The following is a 27,667-nucleotide window of genomic DNA, read 5'->3' on the forward strand; positions in this document are numbered from 1 at the left end:
GGCGGCCAGGGGGAAGAAGGACCGAGGAAGAACCCATGCTGGGCTCGTTGAGATCTAGGGAGACACATGCTGCCGAAAGAGCCCATGGAGCTAATAAAAACAGGTAGTAGATGACTCTTTACAAGTCCTCTTAATTTTTCAACTAGGTCTCCATTTTGAACAGCATTGCTTGGGATTGAACACAAGCACAGACTAATTCAGATGCACAAGGAGAAAAAAAGAAAACTACAGAAAACTATTCGTAGTCGTTTTGTGGCCTTAGCAAAGGAAGATGCTTAACTCCTAAGTCCTGGAGAACAGTTTGTACTCTTGGGGTGGAGCCAGGAGGGCAGGAACTAGGAGGGCTTTCTCCCGCGACCTTCTATTCTAAGGCTTGCTCCAGCCGTCCACACACTTCCGGGTTCACTGGGCCGAACCAGGCATCTCAGTAGATTTCACTCAGAGCGCCAAGTAGGGGAGGGAAAGCCAGGTGTGACCTTGTGGCCACCGGCAACTGGAACCTCCAAGAGCTCCTTCGTAGCTGGCGGGGCATTAGCCAGGGCAAAATAGATCTCGGGCCCCTGTGAGGGGCGAGGAACTTCCGGCTGAGACGCCCACCGCGCGTCATCTCGCTGCAGGCTCCTCTCGCCGGGTCACAGGTCTCCCTCCAAACCCCTAGCACCTCCCATTTCCCGGCATGCTCCCATCTCCCTGCATCCTCCCCGCCGGCAGCCGCTCTGTGTGCTGCCGCGTTTCCCTAGCAACCGCGCCTCCCGCGGCCGCAGGAAGTGGCAGGGTCACGTGCTCCCTGCACGTCCGGGCTGCCGGCGTGACTTCCGGGTGTCAGGCTGCTGGGGCGCCGCGGCCGCTGGAAGAGGCTGTGTGGCCCGGGTGGCGGCGGGCTCCGGGGCGGGCTGGCCACTTCCTGCCCCGTGCGCGATGCATCCGCGGCGCCCGGACGGGTTCGACGGCTTGGGCTACCGGGGTGGCGCCCGAGACGAGCCGGGCTTTGGCGGCGCCTTTCCGGCCAGGTCCTTCAGGTCCGCGTCGGACCTGAGCCGCTGGGTGACCTCTCCCCCAGACATCCCGGGGAGCCGCAACCTGCACTGGGCCGAGGGCAGCCCGCCCCGCGGCGCGCCCGCCCCCGGCACGCCGCCCGAGGGCCCGGCGGAGGGGCCCTGCCCGGGCGGCGCGGCGCGCAGCGGCGGTGAGGGCCTGGGGGGCGCGAAGCGGGCGAGCGCTTGAGGGAAGGCGGTGAGGGCCTGGGGGGCGGGCGCCTGAGGGGCGGCTGGGAGGCGACGGTGAGAGCCTGGGGGTCTCGGGGGGCTGGAGGGGCGGACAGGGGTGGGGTCCGGGGGTGAGGTCCGAGGGACCCCGGGCGTAGGAGGGGCGGGGACAGTAGTCGGCGGCCGGGGCCCCGCGCGGGGTCGCGCCCACCGGACCCGCCGCGCCGCCTCTAGGCGCTCCTTTTGCCCTCTGCCCCCGGAGCGGGCCTCCGCCCTCTCCCTGCCCCAGGGTTTTCTGGAGAGGCTTGCCTTATCCTTGCGTGGCAGCGATCACGGAAGGTCTCGGCATGCTACCTCCCATGCCCAGAATCCACAAAGAAGACTGGCTTGCTGTTTATCGGGACTCACGTGAGAAATAGCTGATTGACCGGCCGCTCTATCACCTTGATTCCATTGATCAGTGGTGGCTTTGCGTTGTGCAGATAACTTTCTCCGAGACCTTAGGCGGCCTTCGGCTCAGAGCTTTCTCTACCACTCTTGAAATCTGAGACTTTCTTAATCTCTGCGGTCTCTTGCTGTCCTCATCTTTACAGTGTATAGAAGAATAATTAAGGGTTTTGTGGGAAAAAAAAAAAAAAACCTACGAACAAAATGAGGTGTCAGTAATGCCTGATACAGTGTGGACCACACAGTAGGCTGAAAGTCAATCTTTCTTTTTTCCCTGTAATCACAGGAGTTGTGTTCGTGTTCTAGATCCCAAACTACTCCTGTATTTTCCCACCTCCTCCTTTCTTTTTTTTTTACTTAAAAATTCCACTAAAGAATGAAAAACACTTAAGACATTTTCAAGATAAGAATTTGGAATCAAGACATAATTATTCTTTGCAATGTCAGAAGATCGGTTCAGTTCAGTTGCTCAGTCGTGTCGGAGTCTGCGACCCCATAGACTGCAGCACGCCAGGCCTCCTTGTCAGAAGACAAAGATGTTTTAATTGCAACTCTATGTGATCTAGATACTTTCAATATAGTCTGGATTCATAAAATGGAGATAATGGCTGCTGCATGTTCCCGTTCTAAAAGTGTTAGAATAATAGATCATACCCTTAAATATTATGTACGTTCTAGACATAAATTTTAGTCTCATTTCTTTGACTAGGAAGTACAGTACCATTTATTTGGTTTGGGTTATGGGGAGGAACAGACTGTACTATCATCCAGTGAGGATAGATGGAGGATCAGTGATATACAGTTAGATTTTCACTCTAGCGCTGTTTTTTCCCATAGGTCCCAGAAGGAGTACTGGAAAGTTATAAATTATTCAAAATGCATATGTGATTGCCTCACAGTTACCTTCTCAGGCAGTAAAGCTAACGTTTTATCTTTTCATAATTTATGCGTTGATGGTTAAAATGAGGAGATCTCTAATATCCAGGGTTTTGTGGGGGGTGTTTTGCAGCAGTTAAGAGGCTGGTGAAAAACTCTGCAAAGAGGATAGACGCCTGGGAGACTTAGTTAATACTAGTAAACCTTCCTGACACCTTTCAGAGAATGTCAGCGGTATTTTTTGTTAGTTTATTGGAGGACCTGTACAAACACAAAGGGAAAAGATGAAAGGAGGAAAGTATCTTAATTGGGCAAAAGAAGCCTTTGCCCTTGTACGTTTTTCAAGGCAATGGTGGTTTCCCCAGAGATTGTTTACATGGTCATGTTCTGGCTCTCAGGGAATAGTGAGGGCTTTACTTCATTCAAAAGAGCAGAGATGAGAGGGAGGGATTGGAGAAGAGGGGAGCGAGAAGAGAATGGGAGAAAAATCCCTGGTGAATATTATAGCTGAAATTTAATGTCTAGTCTCTCGGGGTTTGATATTTCATTTTTATGATTTTAAGTTTTTCAGTTAGAAAAAAAATTGTTTTCTCTCTTGACACATGGGTAGGAATTTTCCAGCTGTAAACCCTCCTGATCAGACTATAGTTGTGCCATGAGCAGCAGCATGTATGTACACAGTAGTGTATCAGAGAGACCTGGTTTAGCTGCGTGTTCAGTCGTTCAGTCATGTCCGAATCTTGGCAACCCATGGACTGTAGGGTGTCAGGGGGCCTCTGTTCCTGGGACTTTTCAGGCGAGAGCACTGGAGTAGGTGGCCATATCCTTCTCCAGGAATTAAGCAGCTACTATCAAACTATTCTGGAGAAAAATGGAAACCCACTCCAGTATTGCCTGGGAAATCCCATGGACAGAGGACCCTGGTGGGCTACAGTCACTGGGGTCACAAAAGAGTTGGACACAACTAAGCAACTAAATAACAACACATCAAAGTCTTTAAAACTTGGGAAGAGAGAGAGGAGAGCCTCTTTTTCCCATTTTAGCTGCCCTAAGTGCTCTTTCACTTAATTACCTTCATGAGATGTTTTGCTTGCAACTGTTGATTTAACACAGATAACTTTCCAACAGTCAACAGTGAATGACTGATTACAACACGGGAGGTGTGGTTGGTGAAAGTTATCAGAGTCTTCACTAGAAAAAAAAGTTGGAAGTGGAAAGCTAGTAGCCCCTGGCGTTTACCTGCAGAACATGTTCGATCTCGTCTACATGAAATTAATTAACCCTTTTTAAAATAGTTGCCAGTATTTTAAAACTGGAAGGTACTGTATAAAAAGGAGTATCTGTTTAGGAAAATCACTGCTTTGAAACCCTGGACTCAGAGTTCCATGTGGCAACAATGATTTGGAGTTGAAAAGCAGTTAGGGAGTCTACCCCTTGCAACTTACGGCAAGCTCCAATGGAGCTCTTCACTCGTTCAAATGACCTTCCTGGCCCCTGTCAAAATTCGATTTGGGGACATGGAGTTTAAATGAATATCATGTTAGTAAAAAGATATTTTTTGTTCTTTTTTATGGTAAACCTAAATAATGGTTATGAGTAATCTTATTCTTTCTATTTTAGAGCAGTTGAATAGATTTGCTGGATTTGGTATTGGACTTGCAAGGTAATGTTTTGTCTAAAGATTTTTAATTCAAGTTTTATTTAAAGTTTTTTTCTTTATAATGTTAAATAATTAGTATTACTTCCTTTAGGTTGATTTTTGGAGCAGTAGTTAAATATTAAAAAGTTCTGTGCAGAAAAATTATTTAAAACCTATAATTTTCCCCCATAAGGATAGTAAAAATTCATTCAATTTTATAAACACAAAATAATTTAAAGGAATATTGTAAGAACTTTTCATGTGTCTGTCCAAAAAATAAAATGTAATCTTATCTCCCCCACCCCCCTGAAAACAAGTAATTTTGCATTGAATCTTTTTCCTAAACATCAGAATTATGACAAGATATTTAGCAGCATAGCATCTGTAGAATCAACATTTCCATATACTGTAAAATATTGTGTAAATATAGTTTTTGAGACACCTTTAGTGTTTATTTTGTGACATTTGATTCAACTAGTGTTGATGTGATAGAGTTGATGTTAGGAAAAAAGAGCAGAGCATCTAGGTTTCACCTAATATGTTCATTAAAATCCCTATAACTTAAGTGCAAAGTACATCCACGCCAAAATTTATAGGGTGGATGGCTCTTTTGATAAGAACTTTGTTCACAGCACATCCTCTGAAAGAAAGCAGAAGGGGCATTTAAATTGTCTAGGAAGTAAGTTTTCCATATCAGGCCTACAAGTGTATCGATAATTTCATCTTTATACTGTACATATTATATGTTGTTTCTTTGCTTACCAGTTTGCAAATCTGACTTTAGTTTTTTTCATATTGAATCTTGTTATTGATACGGTGATTTGTAAACACATCGAAACATTTGAAAACTGTATTTTTTTTACTTTTTAGAATAATGTATCGCTTAAGTAATACATGATTCCTTAAGAATAAATTCAGTTTTACATGTGTTGTAAATATGAATTGTCCTTTTATAGTCTTTTTACAGAAAACGTACTGGCGCATCCCTGCATCGTTCTGCGGCGCCAGTGTCAGGTAAATGTACTTTATGTGGTTTTCTAAACAGTGATCCTGACCCTGATTTGACGTATAGGCCTCAGATAAATGGCTGAGACCATGTAACCATTATTCCATGTGTATACCAAAATGTATAATATATCAGTTCTCAAACTTTTTGCTCTTTGAAAGCTAAGTCTTAAAATTTATTGAGATCCCCAAAGAATGATTGTTTATATGGATTATATCTACCAATATTTGCCATTTCAGAATCCCAAACTGGGAAAGTTTATATACATATATATATGTTTAATTCATTAAAATAACAATAAATTGATGAGGTATTAGCATAAATAACATTTTTATAGAACTTTTTTTGAAAATATCTTTAATGTCTGGCATAATAGAAGGCAGCCAGATTGTCACATCTGTTTCTGCAGTCAGTCTGTTGCAGCACATGTTTTTGAAAGAAACAAGAAAGCCTAGCCTTATATGCATATGTATTTAAAAATGGGAGTTTTATATTTTTTCAGATAATTGGCAGATAAAGTTATTTGCATTGTGAAATCTGAAACCACACAGGTTAAATGTTTTTGTACTCTTTTACATTAAAACCTGTCGATCTGTCCTTCATGTTGAATGGGTTTCTTTTTACCCATGTGTGATTCTATTACATCATGCCTTGATTAATTGAAAACTATTGATTTACTGATTATATAGATCTTCTAAATGTTATGACATTTGCTTTTAATGTATTAAAACACCACCACCATTATAATTACTATAAATCTCACCAGAAAAGTGTTTGAGTTTTGGTAGGTTCATGATAGTGGATATAGGGTTTCCAGATTTCTAATTTTTGCTCATAGGCTCAAATTTATCATTGGCAGCTAATATTCTTGTTTTCTAATCAATGAGCCACTTTGTTTAGTTTTAAAAATATGTTTGTCCCAAGTAACTATAGTCTTATTAGTTTTTCCAGAAAAAAAAAAGGTATTCCGTGGAAAAAAGTGACTATTTTCAGACTCACAGCTCCATCAGACAAGTTCTTTTTCTTATGACAGTGTATTCATTATGCAAAGGTGATGTGTACTCAGGAGTCAAGATTCTATAAAATTAGTATATCTTACTGCTTCACCAAGGGCATCTTTTAGGGAAAGTGGCTTTTGCCTCTTCACACGTGAGTCAGATGAAGAATACAATAAGTACAAAAATACAGTTTGGTGCCACTGCCTTCAGTTATGCCAGAGTTAGCAATTTTACCCACTGTTGCTTTGGCACTATTATTGAAAATGTCAACACAATAACAAAGGAAAATGATGCCTTAGTATCAAGAAAATAATTTTGAACATGTCTATCCCCTGAAAGGATAATAAGGCTTTTGAGGGCTAATGGGCCACACTGGCAAAAGCACCTATAGTATAACATCTTCTTTGAAAATTGAGTTAGAAAAGATAAACGAGTTTTTAAAAAAAAATTTTTTTATGCTTAGCACCAAAATGTAAGCATATAGAGAGAATTCAGTATTTAAGTAGCATGAACAGTGTATATGCCCTAGAAGAGCGAATTTTAGACACATTTTTTACATTGTGACAATATTGCATTGTGATCCAGTGTATACATATATGAGTGATGTTTAAAAATGTTTTATAAAGTAATACTTTCAGAGTGTATGATGCATTCTGATACTTTTTTATGTCACTTATTAAGTATTAGTTCTGATCCCCCATACTGATTTCATAATTTACCAGTTGTTTATAACTTGTTACTGCTTGCCATGGCAGACAGAAATCTGTTCCCAGAGTTCTTCATGGTTCCTGTGTGTTCAGTGGATGAGCATTTTGCCGCAGTGGATTTCATGCTGATGTTTAAGGAAACATAAATATCAAACAACAAAGCCTTCTTTACTATGTATTTTATTGCAGGCAGATTCCTTACCAACTGAGCTATGAGGGAAGCCTGGATATATTATACATTGGTCTTTCAGGGTTGTGTGTGTATAAGCACATGTTCTTTACTTTTAAGTTATTTAAAGCATTTTCTAAAGTAATTTTGCTTCTGTATAATTCATGCTGACTTTACAATTGAACTTTTATTTATGCTATGACTCCACTGTGTATCTTTCATGCTCTTATTTCTTGACAAAACAATAACCGAAAATAATCATAAAATATCTTTTTTACAGGTTAACTACCATGCTCGGCACTATCATCTCACCCCATTTACAGTCATCAATATTATGTACAGCTTCAACAAAACCCAGGTGAGAAATAATCTTTTAGTTACTGAAGATACTATAACTCTTATACTGAAAGTAACTTAACTGGGTAATGATACCTTTTGATATCACTGAATAATCAGTAACTTCACACTTTTGCCAAAATTAGTTAAATATTAAAGGTATTTAATCCATATTAGAGATAATTAATTTGGAGTGTTTATCTTGGCCTAAATTTAGCTCACACAACAAATATTAAAGAAAGGAAGTAATTTACTTGTCATTCTTTACTAAAATGTTCTTAGAATAATGTCTTACTGGAAAATAGCAGAAAACATTTAATGTCAAGTTTTATTAAGAACTTTTGTATTTCCTTTTTAGGCATTAACAGAAATAATAATAAATTTTGGTCATTCTAGGGACCAAGGGCCCTTTGGAAAGGAATGGGAAGTACATTTATTGTGCAGGGAATCACACTTGGAGCAGAGGGAATAATCAGTGAATTCACACCTTTACCAAGGTACCTTTTTTGACATTTTTCATTATTAACTTCATATTAAAAATATGAAAAAATAATAGTTGCTAAAAATACCTTGAATTTGAAAACTTGCTTAAAGTAGCGAAGAGAAGAAACAGAATAAATAATTATGTCTTTCGGAATTGGTATGTGATGGAGAAAACCCTTCCTGGTCTAGTCTCTATTGAGATATGTCTTTCAGCTCCTACTGCTATGTATTCAGTTCAGTTCAGTCGCTCAGTCGTGTCTGACTCTTTGCGACCCCATGGACTGTAGCCCGCCAGGCTCCTCTGTCTGTGGGCTCTTCCAGGCAGGGATACTAGAGTGGGTTTCCGTTTCCGTCTCCAGTGGCTCCTCCCGACCCAGGGATAGAACCCGGGTCTCCTACACTGCAGGCACATTCTTTACCAACTGAGCTACGAGGGAAGCCCACATCGTGGCTCATGCTATAATTAAACAGACCCCTTTTGGAGCCCACGGGACACTTTACGTGGATTTATCGGCAGAAATTCTTTTTAAAACCTGAAGTCTGAGCTAGATCTGGAATTATGAGTAGGAAATAACTTGGCAGAGTAGGAGAGCAATTCGAGGTGACAGCGTCCACAATTTTATGGAAATTGGAAGGTCTTAGTGGTAAGAAGTGTCTTGTGCTTACAGTATTGAGCATGTGTGGAGTAGGATAAGATGAAAAGCCGAGGTACTAGACTAAAGCGTGGTTCTGCCTTTGATAAGTGACTTAGATTTTATTGTCTCTAGAGTTGGAAATCTAAAGTAGGGGATTGTTCTCTTGTTTTTAATACACAGGTTATTCGATCAAGGATATATTCAAGTGGCAATGTTTAGAAAAAGGATTGACACAGACAGAGACTTATGGAAAACTGTTATGGTAATATAGGCCAGATTGAGAAGGGTCTCAACTATGGAACAGAACAGAAGCTGGACAGACATTTCTGAAGTATAATTGATAATATTGGGAATGGGATTGTAGGAGAGTGATTTAGCAGCAGTGACAGATTTCTCGATTGGAACTGAGTTGGAGAATCATAAAGAAGAGTAAGCTGTAGTGGGAAAGATGAGGAAAGCAACTCTCAATAAATGGAGTCTGAGACATCCACGGGACACGCCTGGAAGAGGCTGGAACTATGGGTCAGAGTTCAGGGAAATTTGAACCTGGAGGCGTGGCTTTGAATGTTCAGTTGAAGCTTGAGGGTGGGTGAATTTCCCTAAGGAGAAAGTGTAGATTAAATGACAGAGTGAACCAGGGACAGAATCCTGGGCTCTGTGTGGGGGTGGTTGGGTGGGTGGATGTGTAGAAAGAGATGCTCACAGAACAAATGTGGCAGTGGCAGTAAGCTCGAGGACAGTGGTGGCCTGGAAGCCAAGAGGGGAATCAGAACAGTGGATTCTTCTGGAGGGAGGCGGTAGGAAGGTTCGGAATGTTTGCTTATGGGTCTCTCTTCTCCCTGAAACAGGGTGAGGTGGAAGAAGGATGAGCACGGGGTCAAAGTAAAAGAGCATAAGAGCAGCGACAGATGCTTGGGGGTCACAGCTCTGGGGACAGAGGGGGACTTTGCAGGGGGTCTGTGGAGATAACGTTAAGAGATAATGCTGGAGATCCCATAAATTTGTTTAGGTGCTGTTTACGAGGACTCTGATTTTCTTTATCAACAGTAAACCCCAGGGGTGGAGTTAAAGACCAAATGGTTTGTTAGTCCAGAATTGGCCCCTGGCAGGGTTAGTTTTTTGGATTGACAAGGAGCTGAGGGAGCTGAAGGTGCAGCCACGGGCATCTCAGACTTGAGATTCAGTCTTTATAGGGAAGGAAATAAAGACAGAGAGACTGACATCAGGCTTTTTGCCACTGTGAGTGCTTTCAAAGGACCGCATAGCCTTGAAGTTCCTTCAACATAGCTTTGCTAAATGTTTCAAACAAAAACATTTCATCAGCTAAAAGTTGCTCCTCTCACACTAAAAAAATGTGAATTTCTGACCTTTAATAATTTTACCCCATTGCTTTTTATATCACACATAATGTCAAAATGTAGTCAGTCAGTCAGTCAGTTCAGTTGCTCAGTCGTGTCCGACTCTTTGCGACCCCATGAATCACAGCACACCAGGCCTCCCTGTCCATCACCAACTCCCGGAGTTTACTCAAACTCATGTCCATCGAGTCAGTGATGCCATCCAGCCATCTCATCCTCTGTCATCTCCTTCTCCTCCTGCCCCCAATCCCTCCCAGCATCAGGGTCTTTTCCAATGAATCAACTCTTCGCATGAGGTGGCCAAAGTACTGGAGTTTCAGCTTTAGCATCAGTCTTTCCAATGAACACCCAGGACTGATCTCCTTTAGGTTGGACTGACCAGATCTCCTTGCAGTCCGAGGGACTCTCAAGAGTCTTTTCCAACACCACACTTCAAAGGCATCAATTTTTCGGCGCTCAGCTTTCACAGTCCTGACTCTCACATCCATACGTGACCACCGGAAAAACCATAGCCTTGACCAGACAGACCTTTGTTGGCAAAGTAATGTCTCTGCTTTTTAATATGCTGTCTAGGATGGTCATAACTTTCCTTCCAAGGAGTAAGCGTCTTTTAATTTCATGGCTGCAATCACCATCTGCAGTGATTTTGGAGCCCAAAAAATTAAAGTCTGACACTGTTTCCACTGTTTCCCCATCTATTTCCCATGAAGTGATGGGACCAGATGCCATGATCTTAGTTTTCTGAATGTTAAGCTTTAAGCCAACTTTTTCACTCTCCACTTTCACTTTCATCAAGAGGCTTTTTTTCTCTTCACTTTCTGCCATAAGGGTGGTGTCATCTGCATATCTGAGGTTATTGATATTTCTCCCAGCAATCTTGATTCCAGCTTGTGCTTCTTCCAGCCCAGCGTTTCTCATGATGTACTCTGCATATAAGTTAAATAAGCAGAGTGACAATATACAGCCTTGACGTACTCCTTTTCCTATTTGGAGCCAGTCTGTTGTTCTATGTCCAGTTCTAACTGTTGCTTGACCTGCATACAGGTTTCTCAAGAGGCAGGTCAGGTGGTCTGGTATTCCCATCTCTTTCAGAATTTTCCACAGTTTATTGTGATCCACAGAGTCAAAGGCTTTGGCATAGTCAATAAAGCAGAAATAGATGTTTTTCTGGAACTCTCTTGCTTTTTCCATGATCCAGCGGATGTTGGCAGTTTGATCTCTGGTTCCTTTGCCTTTTCTAAAACCAGCTTGAACATCTGGAAGTTCACAAAATGTAGTGCTTGTCATCAAATGTCCTTGACATTCTCCTACAAACACAAGATTCAGCCTGTCATCATTCATTCATTAGTGGGATTGTTTTATTTTAACCTATGTCCCTCACACTAGGTCCCAGCCCTTAGGGTCACGGATTCCCTTTGTTTCTTCCCCTTACTGTATACCTGATTTTGAGCACGTAGTAGGAATTCGGGAAATACGAGGTGAATAAAAACCTAACAAAGTCCAGTGGTTTCTGTGTTACAAAGCGTAAAGCCTTCTGCATCTGCAGTCGGAGCTCTGTTGCTCCTGGCTGTGCCGCTTTCGGGCTTCCCCAGTGGTGAAGAGTCTGCCTGCGGCGCAGGAGCCCAGGGGCCACGGGCTTGGTCTGTGGGGCGGGAGAGTCCCTGGGGAAGGGGTGGCTGCCCACTCCAGAGTTCTTTCCCAGAGAATCCCGCAGACAGAGGAGCCTGGTGGGCTGCAGCCCACAGGGTTGCAGAGAGTCAGACACGACTGAAGCAAGCGACCTAGCATGCATGTGCACACGCAAATACTACTTTTCAGTTCTGGAACCTTAGGGATGTAACAGCATTTCTCTAAAGCAGAGATGAAGTAGTGACTTTAACTTCAGGTTAAGGGAAGGGAAAAGAAAAATGAGAATGAGAAGACAATTTTGTTATCTAACTTTCTCATTCTGTAGGCATGCAGACACATCAGTTGTGTGGGTATATGTTTCTCCTGGTCATTTTCAGTCTTATTAAATAAGACACAAAAGGTTATCTTTGAGATATTCTACTTGGGTTAAGTTTTGGTGGTAAATCTCACTCATTATTTCATTTATTTATTTAGCTCATATTTCCTGATCCCTACTATGTGCTAAATACTTGCTAGAAAGGTATACATACAGTGAGGAGAAGAATCAAAAGGTACCTTTGACCATGACACTTGGGATCTAGTGTAAGAGACATGTTATGTAAAATAATCCCCCTAATGAATGAACAATGACAAATTGAGATTTGTTCTCTAAATGAAAAGAATATGGTTCCATGAGAGTGTTAGAGGGTTAGGAACAATGTTGCTAAGAAAGTGACACTTAAACTGAGATCTGAATGGCAATCAGGAGACACAGACTAATTTGTGCAGACTGTGGCGGGGGGAATGCGAAGAATTCATGTAACTGAGGGAATGTGTGTTAGTCATTCAGTCGTGTCCGACTCTTTGTGACCCTATGGACTGTTTCCTGCCAGGCTCCTCTAGCCATGGGATTCTCCAGGCAAGAATACTGGAGTGGGTTGCCATGCCCTTCAGGAGATCTTCCCGACCCAGGAATTGAATGCAAATCCCATGCATTGCAGGCAGATTCTCTACCACCCAAGCCACCTGGGCAGCCCTGGTAATTGAGGGAAACACTCATAGAGTCTGAACTCAGAGCAGAATGGAGAGCAAGAGCCGGTCTGTGCTTGAACTTATAGACCACTTTAAGAATATTGGAGAGTTTTAGGTAGGTGTCAATGACAAAATCAGATGCATGTTTTTAAAGGGTCATTGTAAGTGGAGATGAAAAGACCACAGGAGGACCAAAATGGATATAAGGATACATGTTCGTAAGCTATCACAGCCCAGGAAAGAAATACAGTTACTAGGACCAGGATGGTATCTTTGAGATGTGTGTAAATGGATGATTTTAAGATATATTTAGGTAAAATTGATTGAACTTGGTGATGGATTAAAGTTGGTCAGTGATGGACAAGGAGGTGTCAAGGGTGACTTCTAGAATTTTGGGTTATGTAACTGGATGTTAGGCTTCTCTGGTGGCTCAGTGGTAAAGAACCCGCCTGCCAGTGCAGGAGATGCGGGTTTGATCCCTGGGTCAGAAGGATCCCCTGGAGAATGAAAGGCAACCAACTCCAGTCTTCTCACCTGGGAAATCACATGGACAGAGGAGCTTGGTGGGCAACAGTCCATGGGTTGCGAAAGAGTTGGACACAAGTTAGCGACTGAGCAACAATTAGATGTCAAATAAAGCCATTCTTAGAGTATAAACCTTTTTTCTTTTTTCTTTTTTTAATTCTGACTGCCTTGGGCAAGGTTGACTTTTCTTGGGGGAAAACCAAGTCATACCAGACAAAGGATCAAAGCAGTAAGAAGTAGTAAGCCAAAGCATTTCACAGAAGTTAGCATTTGAGGATGGGCTCTAGGGTCTTCGAGACTGAGGTTCTTGAATTGCATGGTGATCACTAGGTGAGACAGTACTGATTCACCAACATTTAGTCTTTTTATACTGATGATGATCACATCTGAGAAAAAGAATAAATCTGTAATGTTTATTAAGTCACCAAGCTTATAGTTTCTCAGTATTTATTGCTTCTAAAAAAAAAAAAATGACTATAACCCTGGGTCATCATCTGTGATCTTCCTTTGTCTACTGCCCAGATCCATCCCAGGCATTCCCCAAACCTTCCCCGAGGCAGAGTCAGTCAGACTTGGTGTTGCTCTACCCTGAAGTGGCCGTTCCTTTCCTGTGGCGTTTCTCAGATCACTGACGTAAGGAGCACCCCACCCAAGGCTCCCTGTGTCGTTGAGTCTCTGGCGGACCCATTTGGCTGACTCCTCACGTGTGTGGCCGCACATGTTACTGTTTCCTTCTCCTGTTGTCTCTTTCTCCTAGTGACTCCTCTGAGTTCACTGACCTTGATCACATTCCATTTTAAATACAGTGAAGTCTTTCTCCAGCTCAGTAGATTTCCTTTCTGATTAACAGTTCTCACTTAGGGAACACTGAAAGAGTCTAAGAAAGAAAAATCATAAGTTTGATTTTGGACAAGTTCATTCTGACACAGAGAGAAGTCTAAACTGAAGACAGCATATTTGGGAGATCCTGAAGCGTCCTGTTGGATGAGGTTGCCTAGGGAAGGAGTATAACATATAAAGAAGAAAAGAAGGGCTGGGAACTCGTGCGTAAATCACTGAGTCAAGAAAAATGCACCTGCACAGGAGTCAAAAGTAGAGACGAGAAGAGAGGAGGAAACCAGAGAGTCTGGGGCCGTGGAGCTGGGGGGGTGGGGGGGGCGGGCTTCCAGAAGCAGCAGGGAACACACGTGCATGATGGCTGCTGCAAGGTCAAATGAGGCACAACCTTGAAAATGCCCGTTGACTTAGTGATGTGGACGGAGGTCACAGAGACCTTGGCAGGAGCTGTAGAATAATAGGACGAAAGCCAGTTTGGAATGGGTTCAGTGATGAGTACGAAGTTAGGGCATGGAAACAGCAAGTTTAGACAGTCAGCTGGGAAGAGGAGAGAAGAAAAGAAGGAGCTGGAAGATGAGGGACTTGGGTTAGATGTTTTTTCTTAAAGAGGGTAACTCTCTGACCATGGGACAGTAAGAAGCAATTGAAAGTGAAGGCTGGGGGCTTCCCTGGTGGCTCAGCGGTAAAGAATCTGCTGCCGGTGCAAGAGACGCAGGTTCGATTCCTGGCCTGGGAAGATCCCACATACCGTGGAGCAGCTGAGCCTGTGTGCCACAACTACTGAGCCGGTGTTCTAGAGCCGGCGAGCCACGACTGCTGGGCCCGTGCTCTAGAGCCGGCAAACCGCGACTGCCGAGCCAGTGTTCTAAAGCTGGCGAGCCACAACTGCCGAGCCCACATGCCCTAGAGTCGGCCAACCACAGCTGCTGAGTTGGTGTTCTAAAGCTGGAGAACCACAACTGCTGGGCCAGTGTTCCAGAGCCAGCGAGCTGCAGCTGCTAGGCTGGTGTTCTGGAGCCAGCAAACCACAACTCCCAAGTCAGTGCCCTAGAGCTGGCGAGCCACAGCTGCTGAGTTGGTGTTCTAGAGCCAGCAAACCACAACTGCTGGGTTGGTGTTCTAGAGCCGGGAGCCACGACTGCTGAGCCCATGTTCCGGAGCTGGCGAGCCACAGCTGCCGAGCTGGTGTTCTAGAGCCAGCAAACCACGACTGCTGGGCCAGTGTTCTAGAGCCGGGAGCCAGCTGCTGAGTTGGTGTTCTAGAGCCAGCAAACCACGACTGCTGGGCCAGTGTTCTAGAGCCGGGAGCCACGACCGCTGAGCCCATGTTCCGGAGCTGGCGAGCCACAGCTGCCGAGCTGGTGTTCTAGAGCCCATGAGCCGCAACTGCCGAGCCGTGCTCTAGAGCTGGAGAACTGCAACTGCCGAGCTCACCTGCTCTAGAGCCTGTGCTCTACTGCGAGAGAAGTCGCTGCAATCAGAAGCCTGCACACCACAACTGGAGAAAAACCAGCACAGCAGCCAAGACCCGGCACAGCCAGTAAATAAGTAAATAAATTTTTTTTTTTTTAAAGTAAAGGCTGCACAATAATAAAGGCTGTTATTTCAAAATTCTGTTGCTTTTCTATATTGATTGTGTATGGGAGTGTGTGTACATCAAATAAAAAGTCTTGATAAAAAGCAAGTCACTTCTTTTTAATTTTGTTGCTCATTTCAAGGGCAGTGTTTGCTTGTGAAGATAGTGAATTAAAAATAGCTACATATCCTGGTACTTGGTGATGGACTATAAAAAGGTTTAATCAGAAGTATATTTTTACACTACCCTTTTTCCTGAAGCATTTAAATGTGCTAGTTTAAATTTCTAGAGCTGTAGCAGTAAGTTTTACACATTTTATAAAGGAATAGATACCAGGAAGAGTGTCTTATTTTTTTTTTTTTTTACTTCGTTTTAAATTTCTCTTTTCACTGTTTTTACCTTAATCCTAATGATCTTAAGAATTGGCAGCAGTAATTAGTATTCAGTGAGCCTGAGCAAACTCCAGGAGATGGTGAAGGACAGGGAAGCCTGGCATGCTGCAGTCCATGGGTTACAAAGAGTCAGACAAGACTTAGTGACTGAACAACAATTAGTGTTCAAAGCAAATGTGTCCCAGTCCTTACAGAAAGGCACGTTACAGACGCACGTATCCATAATGTTAATGAAATGCTCAAAATTAACATCGTAATAACCTGTGGTAACCCTGTTTGAGAATATAAGAGAATGGAGGGCTTCCCAGGTGCCAAGGCCATGTAAGAGAATGGAGGGCTTCCCAGGTGTGTTAGTGGTAAAGAATCCACCTGCCGGTGCAAGAGATGTAGGAGATGTGGGTTCGACCCCTGAGTCCGGAAGATCCCCTGGAGGAAGGCATGGCAACCCGCTCCAGCATTCTTGTCTGGAGAATCCCACGGACAGGAGCACGGCGGGCTACAGTCCACAGTGTTGCAGAGAGTAGGACAGGACTGAAGCCGCTTGGCACACAGGCAAGAGTAATAGATTTATAAACCTTTTAGCATATTTTACTTTATAATCATAAAGTCAGGAAGATAAGCAGCCTAGTCTTTTTTAGAATTTTTGTCGTAATCATTAAATGTCATTCCAGCTACTTTTCTACAATTGTTCAGAGCTAGTATTGTATCCTGGTAATAATTGCATCAGAATGTGACCCAGAACACTCTCTGAGGTCTTATAAATCAGAGATGGTGGTTTTGTTTTCTCAGTTTCTCTGCGGACCTTTCAGTCTCTAGGAAAATGTAGAAATATTCATGTATCACACGTGCCATAAGCGTACTGAGTTTGTTTTTAAAACACTCATATTAGTGGCTTCCTTTGCCTTTTTAATATAAGATGTATTCCTTTGTCTCCTTATGTCATGTTTATTCATTTCAAGCAGAAAATGTTTTTCTCAGGCTCCGGCTCTGCCTGTAGGGTGTTGTATGTGCGCCAGTGTAATTGGGCAAGCTGGTGGCCGCCAGCTTCCGCTTGGTTTTACGTCTTCCTTTCTCTGTTACGCCGCCTTCCTCGCTCCCCCCCCTTCCGTCCTCTCTGTCTGCCTTTTCATTTTTTCTGCCTCCTTTCTTGATTTCCCCTTTATTCTCCATGTTTTCTCTTACTCTTGATATAACTTTCTCCCTTTTTCTCCTTCATTCAGCTTGCCTCTCTTCTCTTTTCGGGTTCCCAAGGTAACCTAAATCGCAGGAAGCACACAGTCCTAGACCTTGGTCCAAGACATGGCATTCTGTCCCTCTCCTTTTAACATATCCCTGTGATCTTTTTGACCTTTCTTTTTCTCATAAGCAAAAGGCAATACCTTATTATAGGTGTTACAAGGCAGTAAGATATACAAGGCAATATCTGTCTATCTCACAGGATTCCTTCTTGTATCAAGTGAGATGAGAGGCAGTACAGGCAGATAGTATAGACTTCAAGTCATATGGACCGGGGTTTAGACCCAGTTCCACCACTAACTAGTTGCATAGCTTTGGGTAAGTTACGAACCATCTCAGCCTGTTTCCTCATCTATGAAATGAGGGTTATAGGTTCATTGTGAGGGTTAGAAATAATTTATTAGAAATAATAAAAAAATATGTGAAGTGCTTTGCACAATGTCTGGCATACAGCAGGAGCTTAAAAAGAATATAATAAAGATCACAAAAGTAATGCCATCTTTATAAGTAGAGGCACTTTGAAAATTAGGTGCTACACAAATGTGTCATTCAGCGCTACAGTTAATTAAGCTTTTCTTCCTTTATTCTGTTTCCTTGTCTGCCTTTCCCTTCCCCATCCCTCGTTTTCCTGTCTGCCATTTTTTTTGTGGCCACACTGCATGGCTTCAGGGATTGAACCCAGGCCCTCAGCAGTGGAAGCACAGAGTCCTAACCACTGGACTACCAGGGAGCTCCCCTGTGTCCATTTCTATCATCAGTTACAACGCTTACTCCTTTGTCAGCGCATACAGAAAGACCGCCTATGTTTTTTCTCTTTTCAACCCACTGTAATTGTTTGACAGGTCCCAGAAAGAAAATTGTTCACCATCAGAATATATTCCTGCTACAGATTTTAAAAAAAATTAAAAATTGATTAACTTTTTGAAACTTGGGTTAATTCAGGATATTTTAAATAGCATGGCTTTTGTTTATTTTTTTAGGGAGATTTCACATAAATGGAATCCTAAACAAATAGGAGAACACCTTCTATTGAAATCGTAAGTATCAAAAGCAGCATTTGTATTGAAATTTAACCAGTTTCTATAGTGTTAGAACTTAAAAAAGCTTATTAAAGTTAAGGAAAATAAGAGCAAAAGAAATGTTTATGGGACTAAAACTTAATAAGAAAATTAACAAAGTTTAGGAATAAAATCCTGAAATGTATGTTATCTTTCAAATCTTTCTAATTTGGAAGGCTGAAATCACAACTTAATTTTTCTTTGTGTTCTTAGGAAGTTAGCAAGAATTGTCAACTTGTTAAACCTGAATTGCCAGGAAAATTATTATTCTTATAATTATTATCATTATTATATTGGTAAGCAGACATACAAATTTATTTGTATGGTGATGAGCAAACTCGAAACCTTAGTGTTATTAAAATGTCGTCCTAAAGGCACTTAGTGGCATTACACCACTGACCATCTTTATAGATTAGAATTTTACTCTTCACTTTTTAATTTTTCTTGAAGATTGTGAATTGGAAACCCCCCAGCTTGCTGGCTCCCTCTGTGGGACATTCCAGCACATTATTACTTAGTGATGTTCCATTCACCTTGAAAACCACTACTTGCCAGGACCTGGCCCATGGGGTTAGGTAAGTCCCACCTTGACATCATTTTAAGTGACTATATTTTGCAGGCTTGCAAAGTTGTATGTCTCAGCAGTGGCAATAGGAAGCAACTTTGCAAAGCTGTACAATATTGTTTTTTAATAATGAAAGGGGACTTCACTCACCATGGAAGACTGGCTTAGTTCTGCTGGGTGGGAAATCTGGGAATTAATAATGATAATAGATAGGACAATAGCAGAACAGTAGCCTTGTTCAGATGTCACTAAAAAGGCAAGCAGTGGAATGGATTCCTCATCCTAAATTTGAAGTATCTGATTCATAGGCTACATTAGCTGTGTGCAGGTAGATGTTCCAATAGTGAATCATAAACAAGCCTACGTTTTACTGGTCCAAAATAAGTTATTTTCTTGCAGGCTGTCTCTGTGTTATTTTAATACATAGATTTTCATCTCTAATTGTTGAGTAAAGCATCTTACGTTATAGGTCTCTGAAGTATCTTTAGGCTATAGGTATTAATAGTTGAAAACCTTGAAGTTGTTATTCAAGCTTGATATAGATTATGTTGATATATTAAAATAGGTATTAAAAAAATCTAGTGTAAGCTTCCTGTTTCAGTGTACTGATAAGTTTGTTTTAATTTCTACAGCCTAACTTACATAGTGGCAATGCCTTTTTATTCAGCAAGTCTAATTGAAACAGTACAGGTGAGCTCTTTTTTATTGTCACTTTTTTCATTAAAAATGTCTTTTGGAATATTCAGTACATTGTGTATGTCCGATAGTGTAATAAAAATTTAAGACAATATCCTAAACAAAGTTTTTCACAGATACCATACATATATCGGAGATCATATACTAGGTACATTGCTTGTGTGTCAGTTTTCTTTGCAAAGTTAATTTGCGCCTCTAGTGTTAATCCTTTTTATCCCTTATGGTAGGCAGCTGTACTCTCGATTCAGATGTCTCAGAACCCAGCCTATGTCTTTCTCGAAAAAGAAAAAAATCTACAGAGTCCCCCCCAACTCTTTAAGATGCTTATGTATAAGTCAAATGGTTATGGCCTGTCAGATAATAAATGACTGCTTGAACATGAAACAGTTAGAAGAGTAGTTCCCATAGCTAGTTTACCAGTAGGTAGCATTCCTTTTACATACTCCTTTTAGGGAGCATTTGATGCTGTGTACTACAGAAGCTAAAGCAGTCTCCTGCTCCCATTCTACATTGTCTCACTGTTTCTAACCACGTGGTGGCGCTTCAGGTACACTGAATTGGGGTCCTTTCTCACGTACATTCCTACACTTAGAACTGAGCCAGCCTCCTTTACCCTCTGCACACAGTCCCGCTGTCTGCCCCCCGTCTTCCGTCTCCAGTGGCAGATGCTCTAGCGTATTTCTGTCTTTGGCGTGTACAAGTTTTCTCTGTAAAAGCCTCACTGGATCAGCGTTACCTCTTAAAATTACTCTTTTTCCACTCAGGTGCTTTTCTAGCCACATCATCGACTTTATGTATTTTGTAGAATTATTGTTTGACATTAATGTCTTGCTACCCAGGTATTTCCTATCCCCTTGCACTTGACAGTGTGAAAATGATATAAGCCTTGTATGGGGCTGCAGCTTAAAGAGTTGTCACTATAAGATGACATCATTTCAAAGATAAGGAAAGCAATATCTGGAAGATAATGAAGGAAAACAAACAGGGTGACATCTTGGGGAAAGCAAGTGTTCGCTTCAGACAGCCCTGTATCATAGTCGTGTCTCTGCTTAAATTAGGTCTGTAACTTAGAGCTGATGTCTTAACCTTTCTAAATCTTATTTTTCTCATCCATAAAATGGGAACAGTATTTTATTAACTGAATTACAAAGATTAAATGAATTATTTGTGTAGAGGTCCTAGCTCACTAGCTGTTCATTCTGATTTTTTTAACCCAGAATCTCCGATGTGTTTCCTGCTCGGGGTCCCACCTGCTGCTTCCTTCCTGCCGCCTGATTTCCCGGTTCTCTCTTGAGCGCCCTCCCCGCTTTTAGCGCCGCCTTTACCACATCTTCTCTGTGCTCCAGGGCGCAGTCCGAGGCCCTCTGCTCCGTACCACGTACTCCCTTGAATCCTTCCCTTGAATCCTTTTAACTCTCCTATCTCTATGAGTTTAAAAAGTAGAGAAGTCTTGATTTTCGTATTTCCTTCATCCTTTGTAACTAATCAGTCATCCTGTCCTCAGTTCTGACTTCAGGGAGTATCTGAGATGGCTCCCACCGATAGGCCCCCATTCCCAGCCCTTCATGTCACATAGCTGCTTTCTTCCTACTTCATAGTCGGGGTGAGGGGCGGGGGTAGGATTGCCTGTCTGGGGAGCTCAGATCTCTTTGAGAACAGTCTTTGCCTTGAAAATCACACATTTATGCATAGATCTCCTAAAGGACACTTCCTGAAGCTCTTACATATCAACTTCCTAGTGACTTGTCTTTTACTAAGATTCCTTGTTCTGTTTCCTGGATTTAAAGGCCATTCTACATACTCAATGCAAGGTTAGTGTTCTTAAGTTGCAACGCTCATATCCTTTTGCTGAGTAAGGATCCATGTTGACTCATATTCTCTGAGATGAATTTCAGACTTCTCAGCGGAGTAAACAAGATAAATAAAAGGATACTTCATGGTGCTAAGTGCCAAAGAAGATAAAATAAAACAAGGAAATTAAGAGGTGTAATGGGTAGAGAGAAGTGATTAATATTTTTTTAAGATCCAGAAAGTTCTCTCTCAGAAGCAAAAGTCCTTTGAGTAAAGGTGTGAACATAAGAACTACACGGGTATTTGGGAGCAGAGCGTTCTAAGCAGAGGGAACGCGGGTGCAAAGACCCTGCGAGAGGCTTGCATCCGACTTGTGTTTGCGAAGCAAAGAGAAGGCCGGTACAGCTGGAGCTGACTCAGGACAGGAGAGCAGGAGGAGGTGAGGTCTGAGTTGGGAAAGGGCGAGTGCATGCAGGACACTGAAGACCACTGTGGCGGCTTGGCTTTTCTTTGAGGGAGACGGGGAGTCGGTGGTGGGTTTGAGCAGGAGGATGACATGATCTGACTTAGGTCCTGAGTGGGATCTCTTTGGCGGCTGTGTTACAGCAGGCTGGAGTGGGAAGGGAGACTGAGGCAGGGAAGTGACCGAGGTTAGGCGGGCTCATCTTGGTCTCATGGTTTAGCTTTACTGCAGACTTGCACAGTTATGTGTCCGGCTCCGACCTTTTCCTTTTAGTCTAGACTGTAAACTGCGCTTGGAGCTCACACCCTAGATGCCACATTTCTGAACTCTGGATTCCCCCCACCGCCGCCCAGTTGCTGCCCGGCAGTGCAGCCCAGCCCAGCGAGAGGACTGTTGTCCCTCTAGCGCCTCTAGCCGGTGGTTCTGAGCTCATCCTTGTCTTCTCTTTCCCATAACCCACATCCCGTCCACCAGGAATTCCTGTTGGCTGTAATTTTATGATAAAAGCACAGTTGAAGCATTTTATTTCCTTTGCTGCCTGCTGTTCCAACCCACCGTCACCTCTCTAACTGGTCTCTCAGCCTCCGCTCTCATGCCCCTCTGCACGGCAGCCAGCATAACACAAATTTCCTTACCCATCTTACGCGTCAGAGCAGCTAGTTGTTTCCCATCTGACTGAAGACCAGAGTCTGCACGTGTCATGCTGTGGCCCCAGAATGCCTTTTTAACTTCACTCTTTGCTCTTCTCTTCAGTCACTGTTGCGGCCAAATTGGCCTCTTTGTTGTTGTTTAGTCGCTAAGTGTCCAACTCTTTTGCAACCCCGTGGACTGTAGCCCGCCAGGCCCCTCTGTCCATGGGATTCTCCAGGCAAGAATACTGGAGTGGGCTGCCACTCCCTTCTCCAGAGAATCTTTCTGATGCAAGGATCGAACCTCTTGTCTCCCGCGTTGGCAGGTGGGTTCTTTACCACTGAGCCACCAGGGAACTGCTTTTCTGCCTGTCTGCGCCTCTGTAACCAGTATCACAACTTCTTATACACATCCCATAATTATAAAAAGTAGAGACATTGCAGATGATAGTGACTTAACATCTCCTGAGGCTTTCTGTGCACCAGGCCTTCTTGCGTTTAATGCTCCCAGCAGCTCTGTGCATAAAGGTCGGCCTAATCCCACTTTTGTAGAAGAGTAGTTCTCTTAGGAGAAGTAGTCACGTGCGCATGATCACAGAGCCAGCAAGTCCTACTGGAGCCAGGGGTAAAGCCATGCCTTCCACTCAAGCACTGTGCCTCCTCATGTATAGTCGTTGTTGCTTTTCGGGATGAGTCCTAGGGAGCTTCTTGTGGGGACACCTGGTGTGTCCCCTGCCACGTCTCTTCCCCTGTCTCCCTTCCCCAATTGGAATAACTCCCAGTTTCGCTGCTGTTTTGTGAAATTTTATTTGGAAAAAGGATCTAATGCCTAGATAATGTTTGTCATTTGCAAACCATTGATGTTTCTCCCCTTTAGTCAGTACATTAATTTAAAAGGGACTTAAACGGACCTGAAAAGAATCCTCTGTGGCAGAAGCAGCAGCTGATGACTTCTACTGTTTCCTCCTTTTCATCGCAGAGTGAGATAATCCGAGACGGCGCCGGGATTCTGGAGTGTGTGAAGGAGGGGATTGGAAGAGCGATCGGCTTGGGCGTGCCTCACAGCAAGCGCCTGCTTCCGCTCCTGTCCTTGGTCTTCCCCACGGTGCTGCACGGGGTTCTCCATTACGTCATCAGCTCGGTCGTCCAGAAGCTCGTCCTCCTCGTCCTGAAGAGAAAGCCTTACGACGGCCACCTCGCCGAGAGCGCCAGCCCGGTGCAGAGCATGCTGGACGCCTACTTTCCGGAGCTCATCGCCAACTTCGCGGCCAGCCTCTGCTCTGACGTCACGCTGTACCCGCTGGAGACGGTTCTGCACCGCCTGCACGTGCAGGGAACGCGCACGATCATCGACAACACAGACCTGGGATATGAGGTGCTCCCGATTAACACGCAGTATGAGGGCATGAGAGACTGCGTCCGCACCATAAGGCAGGAGGAAGGCCTGCTGGGCTTCTACAAGGGGTTCGGCGCGGTGGTCACACAGTACACGCTGCACGCCGCTGTCCTACAGATTACCAAAATCATCTACTCCACGCTCCTTCAGAGCGGCGTTTGAGACCCAGAGTCCTGCTTAGGCTGAGAGACATCCTCTGGATGCTCTGTTAGGAAATTATGAAGGACGAAAGTGAAAAACGGGTTCAAAGTGGGTAAGAGCCGAAACTGGCAGGGACAGCCCATGAGGATTATATTGACTCTCCACCTCTTAAAAAAGGCATACATGCATATTTTGGATTCACAGTATTCCAGATTTGAAAACTCAGTAAAAACACTCGTATGAATTAAATTCTAGCTAGTATAGTACAATGCCAAACTAAAAAGAATCTTGGGAAGAAGCAAATATTTTGTCAGCAAACTGAAAACCAAATTTCACAGAGCTGAATTTATTTCATCTGACGTTAATATTTATTACACGTTTATTTCACTTCTGCATTGATACTGGTATGTCCTTCTTAATATAGTACACAGTAGCAGGAGGGCACAGTTTCGGCAGATTATGCTGTCAGTAATGAAGACGAGAAGGATTAGATCTGGCAGTCTGCAAGCAGAAGCTGGAGAGTCCGATCGCACGGCCCCTGCAGAGCTTGAATGGCTGTGCATCTGTTATTATAGAGCCGTTTATATCATACATATAACGTGGAATTTCCTCCATCCCTGCATACTTTCCACTCTTAGATCAGCTTACTGTCTAAAATGAAGTTATGTACTTTCTGCGTGAGTATCAGAACAAAGCATTAAAAGCCAAGGTACCCAAAAGATTAAGGCAAACGGCATACTTGTCCATATCAAACCCACCACTTCAGTGCCAGCAGCTTATAATCTGTCATACATTTATAAAGTTTGAGTTGCTTACCTAGTTTTATGAATCATTAGACTGTTTTTAGAGCCACTCATTAACAGAGACAGAAAATAATCATGACAACGATTCCTATTTCCACATTTACAAATTGTGTACTAAAGGGAATGTCACTTGCCTTTCATTTCTGAATGACCTGTCTTAGAGAAGACACAATTAAAATTTACCTGGGAATTTGTGCCTCATGCCTTTCACAGAGTCATCATTAAATAATGGCTTTAATTTTTATTTTTTTCTTGTTTTTGTTCATAGTTGTATTCTCCAAACTAGATATACATAAAGGGAAATGCAGGTTTATCACCCTTTATTGAAATTTGTTTGGATGAATACTGATGAAAAATAGAAACTTCAAAGGAAGTTTATCCTTGCTTTTAATGGCTGAAGAAAAGAATTTCAACAAATAATAAAGAAAAATGTTGGTAATCAGTTTAATAAAAATTCTGTCCCTAAATTGAATTTGGTGGGTGAGGCTCTTTGTGTAGTAAAATAATATGCATTTGATTGATCCACTTAGCAAGCTGGAGTATGGTGACTGCACTGATGTTGTCCAACCTAGAATGCATACAAACTGAGATGTATTTTACTTACTGAATGTCAGTGAAATGGTTACTTTTTGTGATTAATAATGTTGAAACCAAAAGATGATATCCAAAAAGTATCAAACAATATATATGTGGCAACTCTCTCAATTATCTTGTGAAGGTGGTTTTTTTTTTTGATGACTAAAGCACACAGGTTTTCCATTTTCCCATTCCACCAAGAGGGGGAAAGTAAAATTAAACATAAGTTATATACTTTCAGATAATGATTTGTCTAAATATAAATTGTATTCATTGCCTTTGAATTACTAAGTAAATTTTTAGATGTTTATAATATGCCCAACTTCCTAAAAACCTTTCATTTTTATTATAATCAAAGAAGATGGTTTCAGAAAAGAGTAAACTGAAAATTACAGGTTTTAGAAAATTTATAGAACAGAATCTGAATGGAATCAAGTATCTACTAGTGAAAATCTAGGATCCATTATCTAGTTAAAAACTAGATATTTCAAGATTATTTTATGGATGTTATCATGAAGATTCAGTTATATAGTACTGTCTCATTATGGAATCATTATAAGACTGATAGGCTGAACCACACACAAGTAGGTTGGTTTTATTTTCTCTTTGGAGAAAGAGTACAACTTAAAACTAAAGTTGAAATGCGGCAAGTAAAATACTAATTTTTTATTACCATTCCAAATTAGTTGAAATATAAAAAGAAATCTTTAAAATTGAAGCACTTAAATGTTGGCCAAATATGTTTAACTGAATTTAGAAAGGAATAAGCAAAATAAACATTAGACATGCTCTTTCCCTTTTAAAAATTGCTTTGTTTCTTTAGGTGCCAAAGTCAAATACCCATAGGCTATAGTTCTTAATATGATAATACCTTAGAATAACATTTTTAATTCAGTGTGATTAATAGTATCATGAATAATATTCTATTAAAATATTTCACAGTCCCAATGGTCTCCTTATATAAGCTAGGTTTGGCCATGGAGCTGAAGTGTGATACGCTTGCCTTACATTGTTGGGTTTCTTAAGTCCTATAGTCTGAAAGCAATGGAATTAAAAATGGAAACATCTGATTAATATTACTTAACTGTGTTAAGTGAGTTTATGAACTGGTTTACTAAATCTGTTTATAAATCTCTTTCCTTTGAGGAACTATTTATGGTTTCTTGCAAAATAATCTCTAAGTGTAAATAATATGTCTTTAAACTCCAGCACTAGATGTTATGAGTCAAAACAAACTAATTTCAAAATGATTGTGGACTGTGGGGTTTGATAGTGTTTTCAGAAATGAAACTGAGAGACTAGAGGTCTTGCTCATTTTTGCAAGTTACGCTTGCCTGTCCACAGCTGTCTTTTCAGCACTGGGCTTGTTAAAACCGCACACAGCATTCGCTTAACTGACTGGGTACAAGTACTTCAGTCTTTCCATGTATTCATACATCTGCCCAGGAAACAAAACACACTGCTTGGATATTTGGTTTTTGACATTGTGCAGGACGTTTGCCCTTAGTTTGCTTCCCAGATCTTAGGGGAAGAAATGAACAATCTGCCAGCTCTTGAAAAGATAGGTTTGAATTAGTTATTTTCAGTAATAAATATGGAAATTAAATCCCATTGGTAACAACTCACATTGCACTAGAATTTAAGTAATACTTAACTTTGGCATTTCTGGTTTCTCTTCTCTTTCAGGTAGTTGTACATTTCTCTCCTTTTCTCTTTCTCTCATATAAACTGGATATATGTCTTTCTTTTGAGTGACTGAGTATCATTGATATGCTTCCAAGTTGTATAATTGAGTAACAAAAACTTGTGATTTGACAATGAATCTTATGCAGTATACCTCAGCTAGAAGAGGTATTTGGTCTGTGTGTTTTTTCTTTTTTAAAGTTGTTTTTGTCTCACTGGTATTTTAAATGTTTTCAGCAAATTGTGTAATATGAAAAGGTTAAATAAAACATTGAAATAAAATACTAATTTTCTCTTACTCATGCTAGAAAACTACTAAGCCTGGTGGTGAGGAGGTTCAGAATATGTCCCCCCAAAATATGTGATGTTGGCATATGATTTTGAATTAAAGGTACCTTGAGAGACAGCTAGTGCAAAAGGACACTCAGACCCTCCTTTGTTCCGCTGAAAGCAAATTGCTCATGTGAAAGTTGCCCTGCCTGTATGGGAAGAGGGCATGTGGGGCTGAGGAAGCTGTGTGAATAAACCTGTTACTTCTTCACCATTCACCACCCCTATCACAAACTCCTCTGCCTGTCAATTCTTCATAAGTTGTTTTTTCATCTAAAAATTTTAAAAGCTTTTAATGCCAGTTCCCTCCTTTAAGGCTTATTGCATGGTGGCTCCTGCACATATAAAAACTTTTCTCCTGTTAATCTGTCTCATGTCAATTGAGTTATGAGACCAGCCAAAGACCTAGAAGGGAAGGTTGTCCTACACCTACAGACAATGGTAAAAGAAAAGTTACACTTTTGTAGGTAC

The 27,667-nt window shown here is 42.1% G+C and overlaps 1 protein-coding gene across 4 annotated transcripts; it reads left to right on the top strand.

The window, feature by feature from the left end:
• On the top strand, positions 1–27,148 carry SLC25A46 (solute carrier family 25 member 46). 4 transcript variants are annotated; one of them, XM_020913269.2, is made up of 8 exons: positions 1–103; positions 4,149–4,191; positions 5,124–5,181; positions 7,328–7,405; positions 7,780–7,880; positions 18,046–18,102; positions 19,321–19,378; positions 23,247–27,148. In XM_020913269.2, exons 1-8 carry the CDS (start codon positions 67–69, stop codon positions 23,823–23,825), a joined length of 1,011 nt encoding a protein of 336 aa, XP_020768928.1. In that variant the 5' UTR covers positions 1–66; the 3' UTR covers positions 23,826–27,148. The 4 variants fall into 4 exon arrangements, with proteins under 4 accessions (XP_020768928.1, XP_070318784.1, XP_070318785.1 ...); XM_070462683.1 differs by lacking the exon at positions 1–103 and adding an exon at positions 662–1,019; XM_070462684.1 differs by lacking the exon at positions 1–103 and adding an exon at positions 819–1,186.
• Positions 27,149–27,667: the final 519 nt, after the last annotated feature.

The sequence above is a fragment of the Odocoileus virginianus genome, unplaced genomic scaffold, assembly GCF_023699985.2.
Source record: "Odocoileus virginianus isolate 20LAN1187 ecotype Illinois unplaced genomic scaffold, Ovbor_1.2 Unplaced_Scaffold_8, whole genome shotgun sequence".
Lineage (NCBI taxonomy): Eukaryota > Metazoa > Chordata > Mammalia > Artiodactyla > Cervidae > Odocoileus > Odocoileus virginianus.

Bases quoted from the DNA above. Each gene is read 5' to 3' on its own strand.
- SLC25A46 (XM_070462683.1), top strand. From the start codon at position 677: ATGCTCCCATCTCCCTGCATCCTCCCCGCCGGCAGCCGCTCTGTGTGC. The intron at 1,020-4,148 runs GTCCGCGTCGGA...TTTCTATTTTAG, and splicing joins TTTCCGGCCAGGTCCTTCAG to AGCAGTTGAATAGATTTGCT. The intron at 4,192-5,123 runs GTAATGTTTTGT...GTCCTTTTATAG, and splicing joins TTTGGTATTGGACTTGCAAG to TCTTTTTACAGAAAACGTAC.